The sequence below is a fragment of the Coffea arabica genome, chromosome 7e (genome assembly GCF_036785885.1).
Source record: "Coffea arabica cultivar ET-39 chromosome 7e, Coffea Arabica ET-39 HiFi, whole genome shotgun sequence".
NCBI classification, from domain to species: Eukaryota; Viridiplantae; Streptophyta; class Magnoliopsida; order Gentianales; family Rubiaceae; genus Coffea; species Coffea arabica.
Window position 1 is genome coordinate 16,205,893 of NC_092323.1, and position 14,066 is coordinate 16,219,958.

Consider the following 14,066-nt stretch of genomic DNA (forward strand, 5'->3'; position numbering starts at 1 on the left):
AATATTAGTTAGTAGTTACAATGAATTTATAATTTACACTGATTAATAATAAGTACTATTAGTTACAAACTTACAAATTACAATGATTAGTGATAAGTTATATTAGTTATAAACTTATAATTTATTTCAAATCAAAATAAAAACTTATTTACTTACACATGTTATTGTGAAAGTCAATACACTAATACATTGATTTGCAATTCACATACATTCACTTACAGTCTTACACTGCTTAGTTGTTTTGTCTATACTTAAAGCCTTAAGATTAGTAAATAGATAATATGAATTTTAACTTATTTGATAACTTATGCCTAAAATCATTAGTCTATGATTTAAGGAACACATAAAAAGTGATTAATTTAAACTAGAATAAACCTTAGACTGTACAATGATTAGTGATAATTTATGAATTTATAATTTACAATGATTAATAATAAGTAATATTAGTTACAAACTTACAAATTACAATGAGTAATGATAAGTTATATTACTTACAAACTTATAATTTATTTCAAATCAAAATAAAACTTATTTACTTACATATATTATTGTGAAAGTCAATACATTAGTACATTGATTTGCAATTCATATGCATTCACTTACACGGCTAACTACTTAGTTGTCTTATCTATACTTAAAGTCTTAAGAATTAAGATTAGTGAATAGATAATATGAATTTTTATGTTAAATATGTAGAGTACACTAATACTTGCAAGTTAGAGATTACGCATTCAAATATTCAATAATTCAAACATGAATGATGTATCAAATTACCAATATCTAAATTTAATTACTAATTATGTTTATTGTTTAATATTTAGTATTATACATATATGTGTTAATTATTATCTAATTCTAGTCATGTTACTCATGTATAAAATAATAAGTATTATAGTTATCTTATATTGTTATGTATTACTATATATTTGTATTATTATAGTCATATAACAATTAACAAATACTAAAATAATATATTGTACATTATTATATATTATTATTATTATAAGTACATGATATGATGATAAATTGATAATACCATATACTAATTATTATTAATAGCATTTACCTATATAATATAATAAAGTATTAGTAGTATATACTAATACTAAATATCATTTATCTATATATTATATAATTTTATATACCAATTTGGTAATTCGAATGCGGTAATGCGGTACCCGATTTCAATTACCGAATTTGAATGCGAAATCGGTTATTACCTAATTCATAATCTCATTACCTATTTCATACCATATTAGAATTCGGTGAATTTGGTACGTACCGAATTTGTACCAAATTACCAAATTCCCGATTTCAAATTACCGAATTGAATTTGAAATCGATTATGAATTCGGTAAGAACCGAATTTGCTCACCCCTACATATAAGCAATGCATTACTAACAAAAATAAATTAAATTAGGGGAAAGAGTAAACTTGCATTCATGACTCATCCCTTGCTTGGACTGGATTTTTGGTCATATGTTTGACTTGGGCAGTGCATTCCATCTCAAGTGGAATTCACTATAGAATAACTGGCCCAGATGTGGGAAGCATCAAACTGGACTTGCACCAAAAAGCACGCAATTTAGGAGTGTGTGCTTGCAGATGCAAAAATTGATTTTGACTAACTAGAGCTTGATCGGGTTGTAAATTTATGTAAAAAAAATATAGTGTAGTGATATGAGACATGCGAGATAAAAATGTTATTATGAAATGTGCCAAAGAATTATTTTAAAATTTTTTCTGCAAAAAATTCACAATCTAAACAAACTCGCTAGTAGGGGTGAGCAAACGGTGCAAATGCGGTAATTCGGGTATATGAATTCGGTAAATTCGATTATTGGACTTATAGAAATTTAAACCGTTTTCAAATTCGAATTAGAGATACCCGAATTCATTTCACTTCCGAATTTGAATTCGGAAACGGTAATGAATTCGGATTAAATCTTTTAATTGCAATTTTCAGCCTAATTAAACCCTATTGCCAAGTTTAATAGCTACGCTGCTATTGCAATCAATCTAATTACAAACTTACAGGCTACAACACCAAGTCAAAGGAAATCAACATCCAAATTATTACATGAATGATAAATATTAGTGAATAGAGATATGAATTTTCATGTTAAATATGTAATGTAATTTTAGAGCACACTAATATTTGCAAGTTACAAGTTACGCATTCAAATATTTAATAATTCAAACATGAATGATGTACCAAACTACCAATATCTAAATTCTAATTACTAATTATGTTTATTGTTTAATATTTAGTATTATACCTATACTTATTAATTTTTATCTAATTCTAGTCATGTATAAAATGATAAGTATTTTAGTTATGTTATGTATTGTTATATATTTGTATTATAATAATCATATAACAATTAACAAATATTAAAATAATATATTGTATATCATTATATATTATTATTATCATAAGTACATGATAATATCATATACTAACTATTATTAATAGCATTTACCTATATAATATAATAATATATTAGTAGTATATACTAATACTAAATAGCATTTACCTATATATTATATAATTTTATAATTAATTTGGTATTCGAATACAGTAATATGGTACCCTATTTCATTTTACCAAATTTGAATTCGAAATCTGTTATTATCAAATTCATAATCTCATTACCTATTTCATACCATATTAAAATTCGGTGAATTTGGTAAATAACGCTTTTGTACCAAATTACTAAATACCCGATTTCAAATTACCAAATTGAATTTGAATTCGGGTATGAATTCGGTATATACCGAATTTGCTCACCCCTACTCGCAAGATTGCCCTTATATGTTGCATTTGTGACAATTAACTAATATTTTGATTTGGATCACTTCAATTATTAGTTTAACTTGCACACAGTCCTATAGAGCTAAATTAGTGATTTAACAAAAGCATGAGCATATAAAAAAAAGAAAATAATGAGATATTTTAGTCTTTAGGATCTTTGATATCTTCACTAAATTTCATTATTGGTTTGGAATCCAAACTTTGGATAGAGGTCATCTGATCATTGTGTTGCGGTTCAACTGTCTAGGAAGCACTTGGCTTGCAGTTCTCATTTACATGAGAAGTTGATGTACTCATTCAAGAAAAGTATATATTGTTTTCTTTTATAGTAAAATTGATTTTCTGGTGAACCACTGGGGGTCGGTCTAAAGAAGGAAGGGCTTTTTGAATCTTTCTCGCTATCAAGTTCAAAATTTAAATCCTATATTAGAAGTGGGAAGAGTGTGAGAAGGAGTAGAAGAGTTAAAGAAAAAGATTTTTTTTGATATTTTAGTGTATTTAGAAAAAAAAATTTACCTTCTCTTTTTATGAAAATAAACATCCATACAAACTCTTTCAAGCAAAAATTTAACATATTTCTGCTTGCAAATTTATATATTTCTCGAAACATCAAAAAGTGAAAGAACGGTATAAATTGGATTAGAAAATATCAGAGTAAGATTCAAATGCTTGGTTCAACACTCAAAATTTATGGCAAGTACAGCGACTTCCTTAACTTCTCAAGGATAACCGGATAAAGAGATGTCACAATCTTCTAAAAAATTGGCTAAACACTAGGACTTTATTTGATAATCCAATTCAACATTTTAACTTAATAGATTCAGTTTTAATATGTTTAGATGCGTTTGATAACAAAATATAAAACATTTAAATTAATTAAGTGGCACTGAATTTTCTAAACAAAAGTTGCTCCAAAAAATAAGTGATAAACTATTCACTTATCACTTGATATGATATACACTTAAATATACCAGATTAGTACTTAACTATTTAGTAACATAAAGGATTCTTTTAGTTTTCAGATTTTATTTTTTATCAAACACACCCTAAATTGAAGTTATATGCTTACCAAAAACTGATACCCAGATTTGCATTGCAATGTTTTAGAATTTCTGTAAAATAATATACTATAACAATATAATGTGTGTGAAATAAAAAGATAATTAAAAAATGAATCAAGAAAATGTTTCAAAAAAATTTCTATAAAATCATACTATTCAAACAGGAAAACTTGTGTAATTGAAAGATGTATGTGCTAATAAACTTTTCTATGCTTGCCTAACATCTATATCATGTATTTTTTGGACAATTTGAAAATAGCAGCAATATATTAAGAGTTAATTTTATATATACTGACACTATATATATTATCATGAGTGGTTGCGTGGTACATGCGTAAAATTTGGATTTCAAATTTAAATCAGATGAATTGGCATACATCTAATAGCGGCCGTATACATTATTAGTATATAGAAGATTAATTTGGAAAAAGGTTGGATTTGATGATAAGGTGAGGGAGATTATAAGTAGGGATATAGAAGGCTAATTCATATATTAATATGAGACCATAGGACTTCACTCACTTCATAACCTCAGCCCAAACAATCTGAAAGCCCAGTCTCCCTATTAGGACAATTTACCCCTTTCACATGATCATTTTTTTTTTTTTCTGGGAGAGGATTTGACCAAGACAGAGGTTGTGGCTGGCTTGCATCTTTGCCTATCAAGTCAAATGACCACAAATTTCTATTAAGTAATACAATATTTTGAAACTAATCTTTTTTTTTGGTCACTGTAATTATTTAAAACGTGGGTAAATTATACATTATTGAAATCTGATTAAATAACAACTATAGATTTTTTTTTGTAACAACTATAGATTTTGTTTGTCTGCACACCATACTTTATGGATCTTATGCATTTTAGGCTTTTCTAAATCTCACTCATTTACTCGTAAATCTTGGTATATGTTACATGCTTGCATCTCTACTTTTCTGGATCTCATCCATTTCTATTGTCAATATTGTCCTACACAATCCTATAAATGCATAGGTATTTTCTAAATCTTATTGTCAGTTATTTATTTCTCATGCATTGTCTTTCACCCCTTTCTAATTTCCACAGAATATGTCGACTGGCCACGGGCAATGAGTTTTTCTTTTTCTTTGTTGGATTTAAAAGAGACTTTAAGTCTTGTAAAGTACAATGAATGTGTTTCGTTGAAGTGCTTTTGCATTTTTATTTTTTTTGTATGCACGTTGATAACTAGACGAAGAGAAAGAAGTTGACTTTCCATAGTAGGAACAAATGCATCCACATTTGTTACTTGCTATGGACTTCTAATGGGACTAAATGCTAAAGGATTATCTCAATCAAGCACCTTTGATGAAAGAAAGGTGCCATTAATTTGAATGGTTTGAACGATCAGATATCTAGTTTAGCCAATCTAAGGTTTTTAATTTATTAGGACAGTTTAGAGTCTTAATTTCAAGATAAGAGATTCGTGAAGTTGTACCCATATTGACAGGCTGTCGATTCCTGTGCAATAATAAAAATAAATCTATTTGTCAATTAAAATAATCAAAATCCAATTCTGAGTACTGGAGCAGGGAGTCTAGGTGTGCAATGGGTTATTTGATTCACCCTGTTCCCGAAGAATTTGCTTAACCCCATATACCAGAATGAGATTGGTTATTCACAAGAAATTATTGATTTGTAAACAGGACAAGTAGGGTCGTATCCTCAGGGATTGGAAAAAATTCGTTTCTTTTCAAATCCACAGTAACAAATGGGAGTTTTTGTATAAACGATGACAATCAAAGGAATTCAAATAAAAATAAATAGCTAACTAGAAATTAAATGACAATTCACTAAAATTAGAGTAATAATAATTAAAGGTCTAGTCAAGAAATAACTTCAGCAATGGTTCACCTAATTGATCATCGATGCAAAGGGATTCCAATTATTTACTGATAAATAGGTTATAACTGTCAAACAAGCGATGACAGTCAATCCCTCCTTACTGTGTCGGTGATTAAGGTACGCCCGTTAATCACTGTTCTAATTGAGAAATAATCTTAGGTATGCCCATAAGATTTAATTCCCCAATTGCCTTACGTATTAGAGGAACCCTATTCTAACCAAATAACGCACTACCAGTGTTATTTTAGATTAGTCTGCGTATTCTCCTGACACAAACCTAATCATGCCAGTTGTCACTATTTTGAGGCAATTAAACAATTACGAATTTAATACCCCAATTGACAATAGATTATTAAATCAACTCATTATCCGGATCCAAAACAATCAATTAATTAAATAATCATAAGCACTGCAATCAAGAAATATACAAATACCAATAAATAAGAAGAGAAGATAAAATTAAATCGATCTCATAATTTTTAGGCGAACCAAAACATCTGTTATTTCTTGACTAGAAAGGGGAATTTAGTTCATCTGGATACGAAAAACTCGCACAAAGGTGAAGCAACAGCCGTGGCCATCAATTTGGTAAATTCAATTCGTTGGAATACTGACGAAAAAGCAAAGCTACAGGAAGTGATTAAATGTCTTCACTTCATCTGGTCATACGAAGGAAGAAAAAGTTACTAAAGGACAAAACGGAGAATTTAAAGGCTAATCTGTAAAGTAGTGCTAGTTCTCTGCTATTTCTATTTCCTATCTAATTAGCCTACTGCTACTGTGCGGCGTCCCCTCCCTGAAGAAGAAGACTCCAGCCTTTTTGCTTTTTGAATGCTGTCTTCGGCCAAATTACCAAAAAGGGATCGCGTCTTGATATTTCAAAAATGCTCTTGGATGTCTGATACTTGAATTCTTTCCTGATGACGGTCAAATTAGTACTTGTTATGGTATTTTCGTTCTACTCCCTGAAATAAATACAAATTGTCAAAAGTGAGTAGAATCTAGCAATTAATTCACATCGGATCAGGTAATAGGGGAAATTAATAATAAAATAAATGATAAATTTGTAACCTATCAATTTCCCCCATACCTAAATCTTGCTTGTTCTCAAGCATGAGAACAGCAAACAAACACCAATATTTGACAATGGCTATTGCTCTATCTACCATATTGTCAAGATACCAAGAAAACATAGATCAAGATCCAAGAAACATCACCCCGGTTAGCTTTTAAATCATAAACTCCTTCAATTCTAGGTTAACTAATCTAAGAAAAAGAAATGGCGCACAACATTTATCAGCAAATGGTCCAACTATTAACCAAAATCTCAACATTAAATCCATAATTCGGCAAGCTGACTTGTATCACACACTAACACAACCTTCATTTTTTTTCACGGTTTTTTTTCCTCTTTTTTTTTTCTTTTTCAATAGTAACAAAAGACTTAGTCTCTAGCCATTAGAGCCTTTTAACGCGAGCTCTAACATTTATCAGATGAAAGAGCCCGGTTACTCAGTTCCTATTGTCACGCGATCACGTACTCATAGCAATTACTACTTTTTTACGCGAGAATCGACACTTTTGGTGAAGATCCCCGGTTACTCAGTAGTAACAACTAGCGGAGTACAGTCAACTTTTATTCACAGTCAGATAACACAATAACTCAAAATAACACAACAAAAAAAATAAAAATAGCCGCAGCTAGCCTCATTTCTTCAAACATGGAGAACTAAAATTAATAATTGGACCAATTCACATGAAAAATGCCAACAATATTTCCTATGCCTGGAAAAATTAACCAAAAATTAGAAGAGTCAAACAATCACCGATATTTACCAAAGAGATGTTCTTGGACTCAACCACATTAACTTGATACATTTTTATTATTAAAACTTAGTAATAGCAGAATTAGAGTCAACAATCCAACATCAAACCTTAGTATTCACATGAGAGCTGATCACTAAAAAGAAAGTACCCGAAAACTAGACAAATAACAAACTAAAAATAAAAGAAAATGGTTAAACCTCAATAATAATGGTAATTAAAATGACAAATTCCTTATTAAAAGTATTTAGCGGTCCTTACATTCCATCTCCAATTGTTATGCGTGTGTCAAAGTTTCTTACCCAAAGAAATTTCTTACTCGAAATAGTGTAATTAATTGCATCAGCCACAATTTTAAAATTGTAAAATATATTAGTATATAAAAAAAATAGATGCTCTTGAAACAAAAGAGAAATAGATAAAAAGAAAAGTGTCCATATTTATTTGAAGAATCTTGATATGAATATTACGACACATATGTATAATTATGTTCTTTTGTTAATATGAAAAAGTACTGAAAGAAAAGCACAAGTAAAAGAATTCAACAATTTCTATAAGTTGAATGTCAATTGACAACTAACCTCAGCAACAGTTAGAAAAAATGTAAATAATCTTTTATTCAACAATTACTAACCCAGTAACACTTAGAAAAACTGTAAATAATCCAAATTCACCTCACATTATTCAATTTAAATTTACAAAAAAAAATTGAAAAGTTCAACTAGAAAGAAATAAAGTACGGTTCATATATTTTATTCTTAAATAATTAATTCATTCTAATTGTAAAATTGCATTTCATTTGCCTTAACAAGGAAAAATAACATTCAAAATGTTGATACAACTTTTTTCATTTATTTAAATTTGTACGGTTCATATATTTTATTCTTAAATAATTAATTCATTCTAATTGTAAAATTGCATTTCATTTGCCTTAACAAGGAAAAATAACATTCAAAATGTTGATGCAACTTTTTTCATTTGTTTAAATTTGTTGATTTTATTAGAAACTTAACCCTGGGTTTTATTTTTTTAAGTGAAAAAAGGCACATCTAAATTCTTGCTGGTAAACGAGCTTTCCAAGGGGTAAAAGAAGGGATGAGTATGGTGAAAATAATTAGAATGATTAAAATCTAACAAGTCAATTTATTTACTCTAATCCCCTTTAGAAATTGATTTTATGATTTAAGTCTTTACTTTGCTAATAATTATGAATTCTATTTATTAGACTTGCATTTGTAGAGAATGGAGATTTGTGTAATAAAACAAAGATTATGTAAACAAAAATGTAAGCTCTTTCATTAAAAAAAAAAGTGTGTTTCCTTGAAGAGAGAATTTTTGATGCAAACAACCTCTTTCCGTCTCTGAAGATTTTAATTTGACTGTCATTAAGTTCTCTAGAGGAACAAACAATTGCAAAGCTGAGACTAGTTGAATAACAAAGTATAAACATTGCTCAACAAAATTACCATTTCGTTTCTTTGATTTTTCATTTTGATCAGTTTGAATAGTTAATCACTTGGAATGGAAACTAAAAGATGAAACATCAAAAGAAAAAGCTTTAGAATATTTACTTTCTTTAGACATCCAAAAGTACCTTTGCTAATTTGAAGATAAAGAAAGTTTGCGAATGAAAACAGTAAAGAAGAAAGACACACGTAAAGATTACTCTTGTACAAGTTTTTTTTATTTCTGGATCTATAAGACACCCATTTGACGCAAATTTTACCATTCTTTTGCTACGCCCCTTCTCTATTGAAAAGTAGCATGACCAAGATGTATTTTTTTTTTCTAGTCTCCATTGAAAATAATTGTTGTATGTCTTAACATTTTAATTAATTGAGTGTATGGTTCTTTGTTAAGGAAAAACAAAAGCAAGTTAAAAAGTTTCTGTTCTACTCTGATTCCAATACAAAGAAGGAAGAGAAAAGTGTGTCTTGCATATAAGCTTGTGCTCAGCTAGTTATAAGCATCACATCAAATCAATCTGTAGCAGCATTGAAGAAGATTTCAGGAATTGAGATTACACAAGTTTAAACTCTATTAAACATCAAACCAGAAAAGATCATGGAGAACATTTTACAAACAGTGTGTGATAGATAATGTTGGACTGATTGATGCGTGATTATGCTTGCCACTGCAGTCACAAAGTTGCTGCTAGCTGCATCATGTCATACCAAAAACTTAAGAGAAGTGGCTCTGTTTCTGAGGGACTTGGCTCAATTGAGTCTGTTTCTGAGCCACTTGATTCTTCCTCTGTTTCTGAGGGACTTGGCTCACTTGATAAATCTGTTTCTGAGGAACTTGATTCTTCTTCTTCGTCTTCTTCTTCTTCTTCTGAGTCACTTGATGTATAGCCAAAATGTTCAATTACGATCCTTAGAACTTCGTTTCCCATATCCATCTGTTCTTGTTGAATTTGCTCCACTGAACTTTCAACAGACTCGCTACACCGTCTCACCTCGATCATTTCAAGAGTCGGACATTCCCCTAAACAAGAAGGCACCTCTTCCAGCTTCGTACAATCATGCACAACCAATTTCTCAAGACGGGGAAAAATAGCAGAAGATGCAATCCAGCTGCAAATGCAAGCCAGACAATTTCAAGACGCGGAGGTTGGGGAACTCCCCATCTTTCGTTTCCCATTCCTCCCCATCAAAAGAGCGATAGAGTAATTTAAGCACTTCAAGATTGGGCAATTTTCCAATTGTTGAAATTTCACTCCATGGCTGATGATTACGTAAGAGGGTCAACTGCTTCAAATTCAATGGGAATTTAAATCCATATCCAGCAAAAAATGACAGATTGAGTGATTCTAGTTGACTCAAAGACTCAAACACGAGAATCCCGTCACCAATTCTGGTAGGTTCTTCTCTTGATTCGCAGGATCTCGTACATTCTAGCTTGCGGATGCTTGGAAACTTTGTCAGCATCTTTTGCAAGCTTTGAGAGGAGGGATCAATGGCAATGTTTAAAGTGTCTAAATGATCTAAACATGGCGATACTTCAAGATTTTCAACAGGAAAAATAAAACCACAATCGTCACCTGTATGTAGATGCCTCAATGTCTTAATGTTCCAGATAGTCTTCGGTAACCAACAATCCACATCCAATCCACTAGCCACTAAAGTTTGTAACCTTGAGAGGTTGTCTATTGCAGATGGGATGGATTTCAATCTTGCAATATCAAGTCCCAAGAATCGCAAATGAACAAGCAATACTACTTCCATAGGAAAAACTGCAACAGAATTGATGCCTCCTAAAATCAACACTCGAAGAAGTTTAGGTAACGAAGACTCCAAATCCAACACAGTAAGCTCAAAACATTGAATCAAGATCATGGTGCGTAAATTAGGAAAAGATAGCATTGCCTCCGGAGTCTTTAATTTCCTGGAATTTGTATCATAAACTCCTCGGTAGGCGTTGCTTAGGCAAGCAAGACTATAAGGATCTTTCCCATGACGAATATTATGTATAAAGTTTTCTTCTTCCAATTTTTGCACACAAAACTCATGCACCAAATCGTGAAGTCTGCAGACTTTGGTATCGCCCGCACTTCCTTGTTCGGTAACCATAACTAAACTTCTATCAACCAGAGCCGTCAAGTAGTCGTTGGCCACATCCTCTAAGCTCTTTCCTTCAGTCTTTCGTACAAATCCTTCAGAGATCCAAAGCCAGGAAATAATGCAGACATCAGATATTTTGCCTGCTGAAAATAAACAAAAGTAAAGAAGGCATGACTTCAACTCATCTGGTAAATGACTATAACTCAACTCAAGTGTCTTCTTGCAGTATTCATCGGCAAGGACACTACTGGAAGTTAGACTCTTCGCAACTTCTTTCCAGTAATTTTCTGCAATATTAGCAAAAATACCAGCAACAAGGACAACCGTAAGAGGTAAGCCCCTACAAAATTTTGCTATTTGAGATCCAACTTCGATTAGTCCCGGAGGGCATCCTTCTTCACCAAATAACTTTTTCTGCAACAATTTCCAACTCTCTTCATCAGTAAGCTGCCGAAGATGGTAAGCGTTGCTATCAGGACTGAATTGCAATTCAATTCTGCTGGTAAAAAGAATCCTGCTTTCATTAGCATCATCGGGCAATGAACTTTTCACCAAATTCCATGCCTCAATCTCCCAGACATCATCCAAAATGATAAGATACCTATTTCTCTTCAAACGCTTGTACAGCATGTGAGCCAAATCAGCTTTATCCATCTCAAGATATCGATCAGGACTCTCAGAACAAATACTACACAAAAGCTGAACTAATAAACTCCGTATGCTATATACTTGAGAAACATCACACCAAGCAACGATATGAAAGTGCCTCAAAATTAATGGATCATTGTAAATTCTATTGGCCAATGTTGTCTTACCAAGTCCACCCATACCCACAATTGAAACAAAATCCAACAGCTTTGAACCCCTGGTAAGCCTATCAATAATTGTCTTTACCTCATCATCAAGACCCACCACAACGTCATTCAACACTGGGGTGCTACGTTTTGACTCAACGTGGAAAGATTTCCGGTTAGTTCTCTGAGCTCCAGTGTCATGCCTCGTGCACTCATAGGTTTCAATCTCAGTCCTCAAAAGCTGGATATCTCTGACAACACTTTCCAAATATTCATGTTTATCACCAATCACAATAGAGTCAATGACAAACTCTGCCCTGTAAGCAACCTCTATAACACGACTCCAAAGAGCTTGGAGTTTTCCATTCCGGTTGCGCTGGTCTACTATCTTGCCAAGAAAAGATCTTAAGAATACAAGATCATGTAGGACTGTGTGGATTTGATCATTTGGGAATGCAATTGAATCATCAGCCCCATTACAACTTTCCAGTTCAATCAGATTTTCAATGAGAAAATCCATAGAGCCCAACTCATTCGTCCTAGGAAAACCAAATGGTGATACTGATGTTACTGGATAAACCTGTGCAACTTCTGCCCTAACAAACTTGAGCACTTTGAGCAAATGAAAAAGAGCAACATCATTTTCCTTGGCCAAGCCTTCTTTGATCAATTGATTCACAGAAAGTGAGAAAATTACGATTGCTGCATCACAGACCACAACTCCAATAAGAGTCTTCATTTCATGGCGTAGCTCTTTGAACTTCTCCGGATGCCTCAGAAGGATTGTCAAGAATCTTAGCCCATCAAGGAGTTTTTGCATGTGAAATATAATCGGAACCAGAATACTGGTACAAGATTCTAGCAACTCCGTAATATTGTGAACAAGACAATCCACAAAGTCAACTACTAGATGCTTATTCTTCTCCAGAGCTGAAGTGTCTGATGACCTTGACAACTTTGAAGCAGTCAAGACATGGATATAAGTTTCTCGAACTTGTGGATCACTGGGAATAATCTTCTCACCTATTAGTTGAGAAATTTGAAGTTCCGTTTCATTGCGTACTTCACCTTCTCTGTCAAACCACCATATAGAAATCAGGCGTAGTGCATTGATAGCCACCACTTCAGCGTGAATTAAGAGATCTATCAATTGCTGACCCTGAAGCATGGCAAAGCGAATGAAACTTTTCCAGAACATTAGCTTCTCTTTAAGGGTTCCGAATACGTTCCTTTCGCGGAGTTCCGCCAGATTCTTTGAAACCGAATCAATGAAATCAATAACTAGTTCTGGTTCTCTCAGCCAGTAACAGTCCAGCAGAAAGTTGATGCACAATTCCTTGATATCTGTCTCGAAAAACAACTTTATTGCTTCCCGGAATATGGTGAGCTCACTTTTGATTTGAGTCAAACCAGGTAAACGAGAATGAATCAAGTATTCGCTGCAAGCAAATACAAGATCTGGCATTCTTCTTTTAATCAGATTTTGAATTCTGAAAGAAGCAACATCCTTCTCCTCCTCATCTCGTTCCAAACAGGTTTCATGGTTCCTCCTCCTCCTACACATTCTCAGATACAGATCAAAGGTTTGTAACAGCCTCACCTCTTTCTCTAGGTTCCAGATATCAAAACACAACTCATACTCCAGGGTCTTATTCATCCAGCCCAGATAATCTAGAGCGGAATCAAAGCAATCAGTGCTACTACTGGAGGATATCTCCATCATTGTATCTTCTCTTCACTCTGAGATCAAATTTGTATCTTGAATAATAAACTCAGTTCAAGGTTTACAACTTTCTGATTATCTGAAAATTGTCAAATTGGCTAGACTCTTTTTTTTCTTTTTCCGTTGCAATTTGCAAAGACTCTTTATCTTGTCTAGTTGTCTTGGTGGAGACTTTAGTCTACTTTCGGCCTAAACGAGTCAGCTTTTGTCTACTTTCGGCCAAAGTGCATTCGCAAATATTGGTAGAAAATGACACCAATTCGGGGCAAACCTGCATACTAAAGCGGCCGTAGTAAATGGTTGTAATACGTACTCTTCATTTTCGATATCTACACGAAATTGTAAAATAGGGAATATAATACTAAAGCAGTAAATAGTTATATTTTCACCAGAATGTAAACACAATACTCAAAACTGCTCCGTC

At 32.3% G+C, this 14,066-nt stretch overlaps 1 protein-coding gene across 1 annotated transcript; it reads right to left on the reverse strand.

The window, feature by feature from the left end:
- Positions 1 to 9,702: 9,702 nt before the first annotated feature.
- On the reverse strand, positions 9,703 to 13,639 carry LOC113700628 (putative late blight resistance protein homolog R1C-3). The gene is made up of 2 exons (XM_027221094.1): positions 10,620 to 13,639; positions 9,703 to 10,138 (listed from the first exon to the last, which is right to left on the reverse strand). Exons 1-2 carry the CDS (start codon positions 13,637 to 13,639, stop codon positions 9,703 to 9,705), a joined length of 3,456 nt encoding a protein of 1,151 aa, XP_027076895.1.
- Between the last annotated feature and the right edge of the window lie 427 nt (positions 13,640 to 14,066).

Bases quoted from the DNA above. Each gene is read 5' to 3' on its own strand.
- LOC113700628 (XM_027221094.1), bottom strand. From the start codon at position 13,639: ATGGAGATATCCTCCAGTAGTAGCACTGATTGCTTTGATTCCGCTCTA. The intron at 10,139-10,619 runs GCATCTACATAC...TTGCATTTGCAG, and splicing joins TGGAACATTAAGACATTGAG to CTGGATTGCATCTTCTGCTA.